Raw genomic sequence first — 16,654 nt, forward strand, 5'->3', positions numbered from 1 at the left:
GCTATCTAAGTTGGTCATAACTTTCCTTCCAAGGAGTAAGCGTCTTTTAATTTCATGGCTGCAGTCACCATCTGCAGTGATTTCGGAGCCCCCAAAAATGAAGTCAGCCACTGTTTCCACTGTTTCCCCATCTATTTTCCATGAAGTGATGGGACCAGATGCCATAATCTTAGTTTTCTGAATGTTGAGCTTTAAGCCAACTTTTTCACTCTCCACTTTCACTTTCAAGAGGCATTTTAGTTCCTCATCACTTTCTGCCATAAGGGTGGTGTCATCTGCATATCTGAGGTTATTGATATTTCTCCCAGCAAACTTGATTCCATCTTGTGCTTCCTCCAGCCCAGCATTTCTCATGATGTACTCTGCACAGAAGTTCAATAAGCAGGGTGACAATATACAGCCTTGACGTACTCCTTTTCCTATTTGGAACCAGTCTGTTGTTCCATGTCCAGTTTTAACTGTTGCTTCCTGACCGGAGGCAAAGGATGGATGAAATGGACTGAAAAGTCTCCCTCCTCATGCCTATCATGTCCCACTCCATTCATTTTCTCTTCCTTTATCCCCTGAAGATATTAATGCCCTGAGCCCAAGCAGACAAATCACCCTCACATCAAAAGCTCCCTGACACTCCCTTTTCCCCCTGATCTTCAGAATGGTGAGGAGGAGAAACCTTCGAGGCCTCTGGGGCTGCTGAGAGGTAAGACCAACCTGATGTAGAACCACAGATTGACATCCAGTACCCTCTTCTTCAGGCTTCCCTGGTGGCTCAGACAGTAAACAATCCACCTGTGATGCAAGAGACCTGGATTTGATCCCTGGATTGGGAAGATCCCATGGAGAAGGAAATGGCAACCCACTCCAGTATTTTACTTGGAGAATCCCATGAGCAGAGGAACCTGACAGGCTACAGTCCACGGGGTCACAAAGAGTTGGTTATGACTGAGCAACCAAGCACACACACGTCTCCATCCATCAGCCCCTTGACACTCCAGTTCTCCTTGGCCTTGATTGATTAAGCCTTAGCACCAGCCTAAGCCTTAGCACAAGCCTTGGCCTTGATTGATTAAGCTCTTAGCACCAGTCTGAACCAAACCTACCCAGAAAGATGAGCCCTCTGGAAGGTTTGAGAATTCCACACATCCCCATAGAAATATATTGTCTACAAATGCCTAGCCATACGTTGCTTCACTTAATCTCCATTACCATCCTGCATATAGGAGTCATGTAACTCCTAGATGACAAATGAAAATCTTACAGTTTTCAGTATCTGATAGTAGTGTACTGTCCTGTGTATGTGACAAAATTGAAAGTGTTAGTCGCTCACTCATGTCCAAGTCTGTGCAACCCCATGGACTGTAGCCTGCCAGGTTCCTCTGTCCATGGAATTGTCCAGGCAAGAATATTGGAATGGGTTGCCATTTCCTTCTCCAGGAGATCTCCCTGACCCAGAGATCAAAACCCCATCTCTTGTGTTTCCTGCATTGCAAGCAAATTCTTTACTGTCTGAAACCTGTATGTGACAGAGCCAGAACTCAAAATTTAGGCCTTTTAAATCCCAACTCAGGTAAGGAAGAAATCTCAGCTCCAAAAGAGAAGCTTCTTCAGAATTATCTGGACACCTGGATTGTTCACACCATGGATCAGCTCTCCATTTGAGGGGAGAACCTAGTCCCAATTTCAGTAAATGTGGGGAGCCTCTCAGAAACAGGGCGTCCCACTGATTAGGCCTGAAGATGGAGGTTGATAGGGGCCCAGATGGAGCAGGGAGAGGGCCTCCTGAGGGAAGATAACTTCAAGAACTGGGGACTCCTTCAGAGAAGGCACATAAGCCTGCAAATCTATCTCCTCAAGAGCGAAAAGGAACCATGAACTTAGCCCCCAAGTGTCCTGGGGGTGGCCTCCCAGGGAAAAAGCTCACTCCGGGGAAGTCTTCAAGCCCTGCTCTGAGTCCTCCAGGAATGGAGGCAGGAGGCAGATGGGATTTCAGAGCCCCAGGATTCCCCCTGGAGAGACGCCAGGACTCCAGCTCCACTAGTACCCTCAGCAGACACATTCCAGAACTGCCCCAAACCAAACTGGCTCGGGAGAAGGCAATGGCACCCCACTCCAGTACTCTTGCCTGGAAAATCCCATGGATGGAGGAGCCTGGTGGGCTGCAGTCCATGGTGTCGCTAGGAGTTGGACACGACTGAGCAACTTCACTTTCACTTTTCACCTTCATGCATTGGAGAAGGAAATGGCAACCCACTCCAGTGTTCTTGCCTGGAGAATCCCAGGGATGGCAGAGCCTGGAGGGCTGCCGTCTATGGGGTCGCACAGAGTTGGACACGACTGACGTGACTTAGCAGCAGCAGCAGCAAACTGGCTCTGCCTCCCATCCCTGCCTTTCCGGAGATGTAACCCCAAAGAGCGAGTGGGATGGAGGAGGGTGGGAGGAAAGAGATGGCTGGAAGTCAAGAAGGAGAGGATCTCCTTGTAAGGATGCCAGGCAAGAGCCTTGTTGACTTAGCAGGTGACAGTCTGGGGAAGTGGGGGAGGAGGGTGCGGATGTCACACCCCTGTGAGCTTGATTCCCATTGGCTCTTGAGATCCTTAAAAGGGTCCTGCAGTCTCAGCAGCAGCATTCTCAGACCCTCAGAGGATTCTGTGGTTACAGTCTCTCCTCAACCCAAGGCATGAGACACACGACTCTCCTCCTCCTGGCAGCTCTGGTCGGGACCCTGGTCTTTGCCCGTGAGTATGGCCCTTCCCTTGCACCCCACCAGAGCCCTCACTGTGCAGGGCTACCCTCACTCCTGTCTTCCTGCTTCTCTTTCTCTCCCCATTGCTGTCCCATCTGCCGGCCTCTACAAGTGACTCCCGCCCCCTGCTCTTCACACGCAGCCTCTTCACCCCACTGATTAGGGAGCCAGAAATGGCCCAGCCCTGCCTGCTCACCTGGCCCATCACCTCACACACCATCCTCCACCCACTCTGCTCCACCACCCTGGCCTTCTTGCAAGGCCTCTGAGCCACTGCATATGCCTGGGCAGGTTGTCCCCTGCACAGGAGTGCTGGGCTGTGGGTGGTGGGGACTGAAATCTGGCCCACATTCCACTCGCCCAGCAGTGCGCCCTATTCTCGGTCATGCCTCCCGGGATGCCTTTCCCAACCCCACAAGTATTGTTCAGTCCAGGACGACCCTGCCATTCCTTGAACGTCAGGAGCTGCTTTCTTGCTCTTCCCGCTGCTTGGAATGCTTTTCCTCCCCTTGTCCCTTCCCCTAGCTGACTCTGAGTATCGCCCAGCCAAAGCTTTTGTTATCTATCAAATCTCAGTTGAGGTATCAGCTCCTCAAAGCTGTCTTCCATGACCATGGAGAATAAATTAGGCCCCATTTGCCCTTATTGCTCCCCTCTGTACCTGCCCTTCTAGCATCATCACCCTGGGGATTAAGTAATTACATAATAGACTTCACTCTGTCAGGCAGGGTCTGTCTTCTTCAGCACTGAACCCCCTTCAATTAGCAGAGAGCTTTGCATAAATATGTTGAAAGACTAAAGGAATGGGGGATCCAACTTCAGAAATCACCAGGCCATGCACTGTCCCTCTCCACTACAGAGGAGCCTGAGTCCCCCCAGCCTTGGCCAGCTCCCCAACAGGGATCTCAGGGAAACTCACAGGCCAGGAGTAAGTCAGAGGGCAATTTTTTGTTGTTGCTGTTGTTAAATTCTGATAAAGCTTTACAGAAAAAAACGTCATCAGAATTTTAAAAAATAAAACAATATTTTAAAGTAAAACAATAATGTAAAATAATACTAATAATTATAAAAATAATATAATAGTACATATTTTATCTTAGAGAAATTGTACTGTTTACAATTATTTAGCAGCCTATTACATTCAGTTAAATGATGGAATTCTTGAACCACAGGACTAATTTTAAGTCTAGACTATTTTTTCTTGGTTTTTCAGTTCTACTAATTAGCAAATTCAATTTCAAAATAACAAATTATCAGGAATAACTACATGGCCCTGCTGGATCATTCTTGAAAATTATGTAAAAAATAGCCTCAGACATGATGGACAGGTTGAGGAGTACAGAGCCTGCTTCAAGAAACTGCAGAAATGAATCATCAGAAAGAACACCTGGGTAGACATAGCGGTGGGGCAGAAGGCTGAGTTCAACCTGCTCCTCGTGTCCACAGACATCCTGAGAACTGGCTGGGAAGGGACGGCGGGTGACTCTAGGGGCAGGTTCAATCCTCACTGTCATCTCTTTCCTCCGTTACAGAAAATGCTTCCTCTGCACTTGCCGAGGGACTCTTGACCTGTGAGTCCTTCTCTCCCTTGGGTCCCTGCCTGGGGGGAGGGTTAGGAGCTGGGGATATCGTTGGAAGTTGGGAGAGGAATCCAGGGGGAGGGGAGAAGGGTCTTGCTCTTGGTGTTGATGGGAGGAGTGTGAATTGAGGTGGGACGGGGTAAGGACAAAACTGAGGCTAAGGATAACTAGGCAAGGGAAAGAGTTTTTGTGAAAAAAGTGAAAAAAAAGATGAGGTTAAATAACAAGGGAAATACCCCCATGGCAATGGCAACCCACTCCAGTACTCTTGCCTGGGAAATCCCATGGATGGAGGAGCCTGGTAGGCTACAGTCCATGGGGTCGAGAAGAGTCGGACACGACTGAGCGACTTCACCTTCACTTTTCACTTTCATGCATTGGAGAAGGAAATGGCAACCCACTCCAGTGTTCTTGCCTGGAGAATCCCAGGGACAGGGGAGCCTGGTGGGCTGCCGTCTATGGGGTCGCACAGAGTCAGACACGACTGAAGCGACTTAGCAGCAGCAGCAGCAGCATTAACATCTTCACCCACAAACACCTCCCCTCACTGCCAGCTGCTTAGAGGGGTGCCTTCTAATCAACCTCACTCATTTCCAGCCCCACGTTCCATTCTGCTCCTTCCTGTACCACCCACATCAGCTCAGCCGAACTTGTTTACGTTCCCCACACCTGTCCCACCCATGTCCCCCACCCCCCTACACCCACCAGCTCTTACTGACTCATTCCCTACCCTCCAAGGAAGAACTGATGCTTTTGAACTGTGGTGTTGGAAAAGACTCTTGAACTTTTTTAAATATTTCTTTATTTTATTTTTTGGCTGCACTGGTCTTAGTTGCAGCATGTGGGATCTTTTCATTGCATCTCGTGGGCTTAGTTGACCCTCAGCTTGTGGGACTTAGTTCCCCAACCAGGGATTGAGCCCATATTCCCTGCATTGCAAGATGACTTCTTAACCACTGGACCACCAGAGAAGTTTCCTCAACATATAGATTTGAGAGGGGCACAAACATTCAGTCCATAACAGGTACATAGTGTGTAGAAATTTTATCTCCCTTAACAGGACAGGATTCACGCCATACCATTTCTGTATTCTGGCAGCCAGCACACATCAGGTATCCTGACTGCCCATTCCAAAGGGAAAAAACACTTTTGATTTTGTTAAAATGAACAAATTGGTGTGTTTGTACCTAAGCTGATGAGGGGACCCCAGCTCCAACAGAATCTGCTTCACCCCAAAATACAGCCTCAGCAACCCAGAAGATTCTGACAGCACCTCCCAGCTCAGAATTCAACCCACTGCGTAAGTATCTGCAGAGGACTCTCCAGTAGCATGCTTGCATGACACCTCCACGCAGAGACAAGTCCAGGGAGAAGCAGCCATATGCATTCACCTGGACACAAAGGCACACATGGGGCTCGCCCCGCACCCAGCCACACGCAGAGTTTCTACAGTAGGCGATGGTGCTGCCTGCACCACACGTGGTTTCGTCCCTGACCCACCCACCCTCCCATGAAAGAGAAGCTCAGTCCCTCCGCAAAACCTCTCCACTTTAGGAATTTGTCCAAGGCTAATGTCTGGTGGGGGACAGGATTGGGGAAAAGGTGGGAGTCCTCTTTAAATGATATGACCTTTCTGCTGATGTGATTCTTCTGCTCCAAAATTAGAACTCGGGTTTGGTAAAGGTATCTCGGTAGCCCAAGAAATAAGAAAAAAAATACGAGAAAGAATTGATGGAGGAAAGAAATTCATCGAAGGTGAGTGCATACCAACTCAAAGTCTTGTGAAACTGAGAAGACTCACCACTTGCCAGGGGTGGGAGGTGGACCGGATATTGTCGCCTGCCCCCCACACCTGAGTCCTGGCACGGTCACCACGCCTCCACGCTGAAGCTGCCCCCGTGCTGGGCCTTCACGTGCCTCCAGCCTCTCAGCCACGTTCAAACCTCCTGATATCAGATTCCCCATGGGGTCTCACTGCCAGACTTCCCACTGCACCGCCTGCTACTCTTCCTCTTGCTCCTGTCCAGGTCAGGGCGGGGGGCAGGGATGGGCAGGTCCTTTGGCCTCTGCTGTCTCTAACCTCCATCCCCGATTCCTGGGTAAGGCCCTCCAGGGGCTCAGTGAGGCTGGGAAGCAGGAGATGGAGTGGAGGAGGGTGGAGAGAGTGGAGCTGGTGCCTGGGACCCCTCAAACCTCATTCTCATCTCCACTTTCTTCTAGAGGGAACTGCAGCGGCACAGACCCTAGGGAAAAAATTGTTTCCAACAATATTGTTGCCTGGTTTTTGAGAAGCTGAAGAAATGGAGTCTCTGGACTTAACACCTTAAACATACTTGTAGCCCATAGCAATTAAAGTGAAAGCATCCAACTTGCCCTTGCCAGTGCTCTGTGGGGTGGGCCCTAGGGGAGCGGGGGCAAAGCCCGATGTGACCCAAGCTCCCAGTCCGTCACAGCCTGCCTTGGCGACACAGCCTGTGACAAGCCGTTTCATCCACCCTGAGCCACAGCCGCACGCCCTGGGCCTCGTGCAAGTCCAAATGCCACTCCAGTTCTGGTCTGCCTCCTCGCTCTTCACTCATGGCTCCCAGTGACATTTGAGCGTTTCCAAAACCTAAGCCAACCTCCAGAGAAGCAGGATTTATCATCCTGAAAAATAATCAAAGCCCAAACCACTGCTATTACAGCTATGTTCTGGCACTGTTATTAAAAAACGCATCTCCCCTGCTGTACATTCATACTTTGTACACTGGACCAAAGTGAATGGCAACGGCCAGTTAGATCCGACCAGTTAAATAATGAGCTGCTGCAGCAAAGGCTTGACCAAAAAGGCCAACTGAATCCATCACAATTACCCACATGCTCATCCTGTATCTCCTCCTTCCCTGCATCGCAGTCCAAGGCTGCCCATCACAGACGGACAGGAAAAGACATGCATGACCACAGAAGAGAGAACCATCAGCTCTCCTCCCACCTGCCCTCTCACAAAGCCCAGTCCGTAGCACGTCTGGGATCTAACACCCCCAGAGCCACTGATTCTAGACTAACCTTCTCCACCCCCGTCAGGTTCCCTCCCCTTCTATCCTGGGCGTGAGGGGCATTCAGCCCAGACCTTGTTGCTTTTGATTTTGTTTTGTTTTGGTTTTTTGCCACATTGAGCCTTCATTGCTGTATGTTGGTTTTCTCTAGTTGCAGTGCTCAGGCTTAGTTGCTCCGAGGCATGTGGGATCTTCCCAGACCAGGGGTCAGACTCGTGTTCCCTGCATTGGCAGACAGATTCTTATCCGCTGTACCACCAGAGACGTCCTAGACACTTGTTTTCAGTGAATCAAGCAATGTATCCTCCTGTTGAGCCCTCCTACCTCCACCACAGATCCTCCTTTTCCAAGAACACTGCCAAGGAAACAGAGGGGGACCCTCAGAAACAGGCACCCTCGGAGCACCCGTTATGATCAACGCTGGGTGCCCAAGGCACGTCACACTCGAGTAGCCTACGATCCTGTACGTGGGTTGAATTGTTCTCCAAAAGGCCTGTTGAAGTCCTAAGCCGTGGTCCCTCAGAAAGTGACCTTATTTGGAAACTGGATCCTTACAGATGTAGTTAGTTAAGGTCCTACTGGAGTAAGGTGAATCCCCAAACCAAAATGACTATCGTCCTGATAAGAAGGGAGGAATTTGGACACGGAGACACACAGAGGAAAGACAATGTGAAGATGTGCGGGATAGACAGTCGAGTGGAAACAGAGGCAGGGACTGAGCGATGCCCCAGAAGACAAGGGAGGCTGGGGATCACCAGCAGACACAGAAGTTCCAAGAGGCCACAAGAAAGGAGTCTCCTGGGACTTCCCTGGGGGTCTGTGCTCCCAGTGCAGGAGACACAGGTTCAGTCCCTGGTCAGGGAACTAAGATCCCCTATGCCACGCGCCCGAAAAAGAAAAAAGAAGAAAGGAATCTCCTGTACAGGTTTTGGAGGGAACATGGCCCTGATAACACCTTGATTTCAGACTTTTAGCTTCCAGAACTGTGAGACAATAAACTTATGTTGTTTTAAGTCATCCAGTTTATGGTATTTTATTATGGCCGCCCTAAGAAACTAACACACAACACCATTCTCAAATTCATCCACCCACCAGGCTACTCATCTCCTACCCAAACATTCAGATCCTGTGACCACCGTCACCTATTTCTCCCACCTCCCAGCCCCTGAGAGCCACAGTCTGCCTTGTTTTGTGCGGTTTCATTTTAGATTCCCCACATGAGATCACGCTGAATTTGTCTTTCTCTGTCAGATTTGTTTCATAGCATAACGCCCTCAAGAGCTATCCAAGCTGATGCAAAAGGCAGTATTCCTTTTTTACTCATGGCTGAATAATATTCATATAATATCATAATATAATATCCATATAATAAATAATGGGGTTTCCCACGTGGCTCAGTGGTAAAGAATCCACCTGCCAAGCAGGAGATGCGGGTTCAATTCCTGGGTCAGGAAAGTCCCCTGAAGAAGGAAATGGCTACCCACTCCAGTATTCTTGTCTGGGAAACTCCATGGACAGAAGAGCCTGGCAGGCTACAGTCCATGGGGTCACAAAGAGTTGGACGTGATTTAGAGAGTAACAGCAGAACAGCATAAGTAATATTTATATAACACATATTTATATATATGTCCTGAATTTTCACCACACAGATTTTTCACCTCCTAGGTTAAATTTATCCTTAAGTATTTTATTCTGTTTGATTCTATTGTATATTGGATTGTTTTAATTTCTCTTTCTTACAATTTGTTCTGAAAGAATTTTTTAAATGAAGCTTTTAAAACCCCTTCACATATGTTAAAGCTGGCATCTAGAATTTTTTACTCAGAGTTTAAATACTTGCAAAAGATATATATTAACATCAACATGTAATCTAATGATTCACCCCCTTACTGCTATCAAATCTTTGTTCAAATGTCACTTTTCCAGAGAGGCATTTCCTGGCTAGTGCGTCTAAAATTGCAACTTGCCCCCACATAATCCCTACTTTATTTTTATCTTTAGCATTTCTCTTTTTTTCAGGTTTTTGAGGTGTAGTTAAGATACAAAAAATTGCACATATTTCATATATACATTTTGGTGAGTTTGGACATAGACACGGACCCATGATACCACTACTGTAATCAATATAATTAACATATCCATCACCTCCAAAAGATTTCTTGTGTCTCCTTGCTGTGTATGTGTTTTAAGGACACTTAGCATCTTAGCATGAGATCTACCCTCTTAACAAGTTTTTAAGTGCACGACACCATATTGTTAACTACTGGCATTAGCTTGTACAGCAGATCTCTCAAATTCCTCCTCTAGCATTTCTCACTATCTAACATACTGTATAATTTACTTATTTGTCTGTTTGCTTCACTGGAACTGAAGCATCCCGAGGGCAGGGATTTCTGTTATTTTCACTGTTGTATCCACAGGGCCTAAAACAATGCCTAGAATGTACAGGCACTCGATAAATGTTAGTTGAATGTTGAATGAATTCACCACTCCCGCCCACGTCTCCATTCTTATCCTGTGAAGTCAGTGTCTCCATCCTGTTGTTTTATGCTGGTCGGTTGCAAAGAGTTGGACACGACTGAGCGACTGAACTGAACTGAACTGAGTCTATCAATGGCGAATGCTGTGGCTAGATGAGCCCTTGCTGTCCTTCAGCAATAACTGTCTGGAAACCTTTGGGGGGAAATGTACTATCTTCAGAACTGAAAACTACATGCCCCAGCTGGGACCACACAACATATTCATGGCAGCAGGGTGGAAAACTCAGGCCTAGGGTTTTGCTTGTATTGAAATTGAGGGTGTAGGCCTAGGGTTTAAGGGCTCACTCTTTATTGGTGAATTTAAAATGTAAGGGCAGGAATTTAAAATATGGGAAGAAAGGGCTTTCCTGGTGGCTCAGTGGTGAAGAGTCTGCCTGCCAGTGCAGGCAACATGCATTTGATCCCTGATCCTGGAAGATCCCACAGGCTGTGGATCAACTAGACCCATGCACCACAACTTCTGAGCCTGTGCTCTAGAGCCCAGGAGCCTCAACTACTGAAGCCTGAGTGCCCTAGAGCCCTCGCTCCATAACAAGAGAAGCACCGCAATGAGAAGCCCACGCACCACAACTAGAGCGCATGCCCCGCCCCGCCACAACTACAGAAAAGACCACACAGCCACAAAGACCCCGCACAGTCAAAATGAATTTAAAAGTTTTTTTAACTAAAAAAATAAAGTATGGGTAAAGAAAAAGCAATGACCCTAAAGGCCATTTATCAAGACCAGCCGAGATCTCTAAAATAAAGGAGCCATTGGTGTGGGGTGGAGAGGTGGCCTGGTTCTTCACCTAGTCCTGTGGCTGGTAATTGTGTTTATTCAAAATAGCCATCTTTTCTTTTTTTTCAAGATAGCCATCTTTGAAGTGGATGCCTCTCTCAAGAGGATGTCCTGACAATCAAAGAGTAAGTTAGGCACTTGTGTTACTGAACTAGGAATCAGATTCCTTTGCCCAACGTGCAGCAAGCCAAATGCTGAGACCCCAAGAGATTTGCAGCATAGAAAGGGTTCATTCACAAGGCAGCCAATGAGAACAGATCTCAGATCTGCCTCCCTGAAGACAGGGGGCGTGGAATATTTAGAGAAGCAGGGCTGTCTGAGGTGTGGGCAAAAGTATTAGGAGGTAGGAAAAAGATGAGGTAATCCGTGTTTTGTGCAGGCATGTCTGAGTTACATGCTTCTTCATGGAATGCATGTTCAGAAAATAGCTATGTTAGCATGATCTGAGGATGGAGTTTTGGGACCTCTGACGTCAAAAGGTCATTCATTGGACACTTACATGGACCTAGTTTGATGGTCAGGGTCCCCATGTCCTGGGTTCCCCTTAGCCAGCTCAAACTGGACAAGAGCTGACTCCCAGTTCCTGAAAAACAACTTAAGCAATCATTACTATAGCAACCCATCTGTCATAGGTATTATCTATAGGAGGAAGAAAGGAGCCTTCTGATGTATTATCTGGGCTACATGAAGCTAGGAGGGTATGCAATTTTTGAAATAATTATATCAAACTTAGTCAGTGAAGGCAGATTATAGGACATTACTGATTAAACAAGTTTAAGGGATTTTATCTGATGACTGCCCTCAGTTTCACTTGCATTACAAAAAAAGAGAACACTGTCAGGACTAATGTTACACCTCTCTATTCTCAGAACATGTTTTTTGCCGTTGTACTACCTCTTCACCAGACAGGTGAAGATGCAGGTTTATGTGAAAGTCATTTCAGTATCCCTAATACGCAACAGGTAACAGATGCTTCTTTCCGTATATTAAAAGAAGGGGATTCCTGCGGTTCAGGCTCATATCTGCACACAACACCTCTCCATTCCCCCACCGACAGTACCCACCCAGGCTCCTGTGATGCCTGCCATCCAACACCCCAACACAACCCAGATCCTCCCCCCTCAAAAGAGGGCAGACCAACCATCTCTCATCCAAACATCGGTGCCCTTACAGGCACAGAAATCATGGCAAAACCTAAGGAAGGGGAGCAGCTTCCCCAGACAGTTTCAGAGGAAACCCCAGCTGGTATAAAGTCTTTTTCAACCCCAAAGACAATGGCAGTAGCAGTCCAAAAGACCTAGACAGACTTTAGTCTGCCTTCCCTCTCTACAGGTCCCACATCTGTGGATTCAATTTGAGGCAGGAGGTAGATGGGGCCCTTCCCCAGGTAAATGACTGGAGATTTATTCCATCCAGTGGATTGAAACTGCAAGAAGAGAACAGCAGGACAATTAAGGGAGGAGGCTGGGCCCTGCCCAGACCACATTTCTGATTCTCAAAGTCAAGAGACCTCCCTGACCACACATGTGCAGAAAGACTCCTGGAGGTCAAAGGGGAAGTGATGCCAAGGGACGTTCTAACCACAGGCCTCTTCAGTAGAATCCATCTAGGCTAAAAGATGCATGTGCACACATGGAAGAATCCTGAGACATACCAAATATGGACTGAGAACCAGGCAAATCAAAATGATTGGTCAAAGGAAAACCAGAAGAAATGCCCCATATAAGTGATTCAAACTGCCACGAGGGCACAACTCAGGGACTCTCCCTGAGTCTGCCCATGTGTCTATCCACATATACTATACTCTTTTTCTCACTTAATAAATACTTTACTTGCTTCGCTACTTTCCGTCTTTGTGGAAACTCTTTTCTGCAAAGTCAAAGGGCCAGAGCCCTTGTCACTGACACTGGTCTTATGGTTAGGATCTGGTGTTTTCACCACAGTGACTCAGCCTCAAGCTCTGGCTGGTAACCCAAGCTCCACTCCAAGTTGGTGCAGGCCGAGGTTGCCCGAGATCATATTGACCACAAACTGAAAATATTCAGAAAAAAATTCCAGGAGGTTCTAAAAAGCAAAACTTGAATTTGCCCTGCCCTGGCAACTATTTATATAGCTTTTAATGTTACATATATAATCATCTACATAGCATTTACATTGTATATACAGCTATTTACATAACATTTACATTGTATGAGATATTACAAGTAATCTAGAGATGATTTAAAGTATATGAGAAGATTGCATAGGTTATATGCAGATACTAGGCAATTTCATCCAAGAGACTTGAGAATTCAAGTTGGTAGGGGGGAGGGGGGAGGCTGTCCTGGAACCAATCCCCTGAGGATACCTAGGGAGGGTTATATAAGAAAAAAGAAGCAGACCACTCCTCCTTGTGGTATGGATCTGTATACTTGAGCATTACTTTGGGTGGGGGCAGGGTGCAGTGCATATTAAAAAACAGAGGCATTACTTTGCCAACAAACGACCATCTAGTCAAAGCTATGGTTTTTCCAGTAGTCATATATGGATGTGAGAGTTGGATCATAAAGAAAGCTGAGTGCCGAAAAATTGATGCTTTTGAACTGTGGTGTTGGAGAAGACTCCTGAGAGCCCCTTGGACTGTAAGGAGATCCAACCAGTCAGTCCTAAAGGAAATCAGTCCTGAATATTCATTGAAAGGACTGATGCTGAAGCTGAAGCTCCAATACTTTGGCCACCTGATGTGAAGAGCCGACTCATTTGAAAAGACCCTGATGCTGGGAAAGGTTGAGGGCAGGAGGAAAAAGGCTCGACAGAGGATGAGATAGTTGGATGGCATCACCGACTTGATGGACATGGGTTTGAGCAAGCTCAGGGAGCAGGTGATGGACAGGGAAGCCTGGCATGCTGCAGTCCATGGGGTTGCAAAGAGTCAGACACGACTGAGCTGAACTGAACTGAACTGAAGGTGCAGTGCATACATAGACAGTCTGGGGACAAACCACTCAAAGTAGATACAAACACATCTGTGTCCAAAAGGAAGGCTAAGCGCGACTTTCTACCTCCCTTCCCACCCTAAATTTCATGAAATGACCAAAAAATAATTATTTACTTAAAAATAAGCTTCTTTCAGGACTTCCCTGGTGGACCAGTGGCTAGAACTCCACACTCTCAATGCAGGAGGCCCAAGTTCAGTCCTTGGTCAGGCAGCTAGATTCATATACCACAACTAAGAGTTCGCATGCCACACCTTAAATGAAAGATCCAACATGTGTTGCAGTGAAAAAGGAAAAAAGAAGAATGAGTTTTTCTCTTTCCTTTTCCTGAGAACAAAGAGAATAAAGACATCAGTGAGCAGACCTGAACACTCCTACTTTTTTTTACTTTCACTGAAAGTCACTCAGTCGTGTCTGACTCTTGGCAACCCCATGGACCATCCAGTCCATGAAATTCTCCAGGCCCATACAGCCCATGGAATTCTCCAGGCCAGAATACTGGGACGGGTAGCCTTTCCCTTCTCCAGGGGAACTTCCCAACCTAGGGATCAAATCGGGGTCTCCTGCATTGCAGGCAGATTCTTTACCAGCTGAGCTATCAGGGAAGCCCTTTTTACTTTAACTGCTCCTAACTCTATATGTCTATAACTAAGTTTGCTTTTCTGCCCCCTAACTCTGCAGGAGTTCCACTTCACACCTATTTTCCTTTGACTCTATGCTAAATATCCTGTGTCCGGTGTTTACTCTTACAACACCCTTCCCCTTGTAGTTACATATCAGAGCCACCAAACTGCCAGACTCAATTACTGGGTTATTGGCACCAGCGCATGACTGTCTTTGGGGCAATGCAACAGAAGGAAATCAAGATTCTAAACACCTCCTCATCAACTCCTGACCGCAAGCCTCATCTTACAGAAGTCCCTAGGCTCCTCATGGGAAAGGGGGCACAGTTCTTTAGGCATGAGCCTACTGTGCCCCTCTCCACTGGCTGAGAATTGAAGCCACATTTCTATTTCCTCCAAACTCTGTCTCCATATTTTTTATTCGGCTTCTGTGAGTAAAGGAAGTCAAGATTTTGGCCAACAACAATTTCCACCCTAAATTTCATGAAAATGATCATTAAAAAAAAAAAGGAAATTAAAATAGGCTTACTTCAGGACTTCCCTGGTGGTCCAGTGGCTAAAACTCCACACTCTCAACACAAGAGGCCCGAGTTCGGTCCCTGGTCGGGGAACTAGATCCACATACCACAATTAAGTTTGCATGCCGCAACTAAACAAAGGAAAAGATCCCACATGCTGCATCTAAGACCTGATACAGTCACATAAATAAAAATAAGTGTTTTAACATATAGACTTATTTCTGGGTGTGCCATTGTTTACCCGGTGTTACGGAAGTTTAATGTTCAGACATAAACATGGCAGCGGGGGCGGGGGGTGGCGGGGGGCAGGGGCGGGGACCCACTCAGTAACACAAATCCAAATGTAAGGAGCAAGAGTAAAGATACATCTACCAATCTCTTATCTCTGAAGTCAGTTGAATTGATTACAACAAGAAAAATAAAAGCAGATGTGTAAATCCCATTGTGGATGAAAATAGAAAGTACTAACCCCAAATAACCAGAGAAGGCAATATCACCCCACTCCAGTACTCTTGCCTGGAGAATCCCATGGATGGAGGAGCCTGGTAGGCTGCAGTCCATGGGGTCGCTGAGAGCCGGACACGACTGAGCAACTTCACCTTCACTTTCATGCCTTGGAGAAGGAAATGGCAACCCACTCCAGTGTTCTTTCCTGGAGAAACCCAGGGATGACGGAGCCTGGTGGGCTGCCGTCTATGGGGTTGCACAGAGTCGGACACGACTGAAGTGACTTAGCAGCAGCAGCAGCAGCAACCCCAAATAACACTTTCTATGACAAACTTCTGCCAAGCCCAGTGAACCTGGAACCAAATTGAGGGAAGATGCTGACAGTGTCCCTTAATGACAGATCACGGGCAGACCTGGCAGAGGACAGCTTCTCTGAAGTGCATGATATATTCAGAGGAGCATAATCAAGGGCACTTTATTTATAACTAGATCCACCATGTGTATAATGACTGCTCCTGAATAAAAGAACTGAACGCCTAGAAAAGAAAAACATAATTGAAGACAGTGTTTCTTAAAAAATAAAGAAAATGTGAATCTTGCTGAAAGGAGGGGCAAACAGGGAGTTGTTTAAGGGTTACAGTTTTGCAGGATAAGAAGGTGCTGGAGATGGGCTATACAATATGAATATACTTCGCACCATTGGACTATACACTTAAAAATGATTTAGATGGTGTCCACTGAAAAAAAAAAGTGCAACCTAAAACTGGAGAATTATGTTTTATTTAGTGTACTTGCTGAGTACCTAGGCCTGTAAGTCAGCCTCTCAGATAGCTCTGAGGGGCTGTTCCAAAGAGGTAAAGGATGAGCCAGGATACACAGGAATGTTTGCAAAAAAAAAAAATAGAACAACAAAAAATTATTGTTAATTAGAGAAAACCAGACATCTCAAGTTAATGAATTCAGTACTTTTTTATGAACAGGAAGATGGAAGAGTCTGGACTCATTGAAATAATGTCTTTGATATGCACCTTAACTCTCTAGGACCAGTGTCCTGCACTTGCCCATCCAGAATCCACTCTGGGCGCTCTGTTGGGGATAGCTGCAGTGACTGAAGGCTTGGTGGCAGGCACCTATTTGTCTGCATCCAGAGTTCCCTTGGGGCTCACCATTGAGCCAAGGCTGCTGTAATGGCTGATGGTTTGATGGCCGCAGCATCCTTTGCTGATTTGGCAGGTGGCATTCTTTGTCCCCTTGGTAAATTCTGTGTTACAGGTATTTTACCATAATTTAAAATTTAAATTAAAAACTTGGACTTCGCTGGTGGTCCAGTGGTTAAGAATCCACCTGCCAATGCAGGGTACACGGGTTGGATCCCTGGCTGGAGAAGATCCCGCATGCCTCAGAGCAACTAAGCCTG

The 16,654-nt window shown here is 46.8% G+C and overlaps 1 protein-coding gene across 2 annotated transcripts; it reads left to right on the forward strand.

Moving 5' to 3' along the window:
* Nucleotides 1-2,638: 2,638 nt before the first annotated feature.
* On the forward strand, nucleotides 2,639-6,689 carry LACRT (lacritin). 2 transcript variants are annotated; one of them, XM_070788705.1, is made up of 5 exons: nucleotides 2,639-2,733; nucleotides 4,274-4,312; nucleotides 5,514-5,621; nucleotides 5,987-6,076; nucleotides 6,542-6,689. In XM_070788705.1, the coding sequence occupies exons 1-5, from the start codon at nucleotides 2,676-2,678 to the stop codon at nucleotides 6,607-6,609; spliced, it is 363 nt and encodes a 120-aa protein (XP_070644806.1). In that variant the 5' UTR covers nucleotides 2,639-2,675; the 3' UTR covers nucleotides 6,610-6,689. The 2 variants fall into 2 exon arrangements, with proteins under 2 accessions (XP_070644806.1, XP_070644807.1); XM_070788706.1 differs by having other exon boundaries at nucleotides 5,565-5,621.
* Nucleotides 6,690-16,654: the final 9,965 nt, after the last annotated feature.

Source organism: Bos indicus, chromosome 5, assembly GCF_029378745.1.
Source record: "Bos indicus isolate NIAB-ARS_2022 breed Sahiwal x Tharparkar chromosome 5, NIAB-ARS_B.indTharparkar_mat_pri_1.0, whole genome shotgun sequence".
In the NCBI taxonomy this organism is placed as follows: domain Eukaryota; kingdom Metazoa; phylum Chordata; class Mammalia; order Artiodactyla; family Bovidae; genus Bos; species Bos indicus.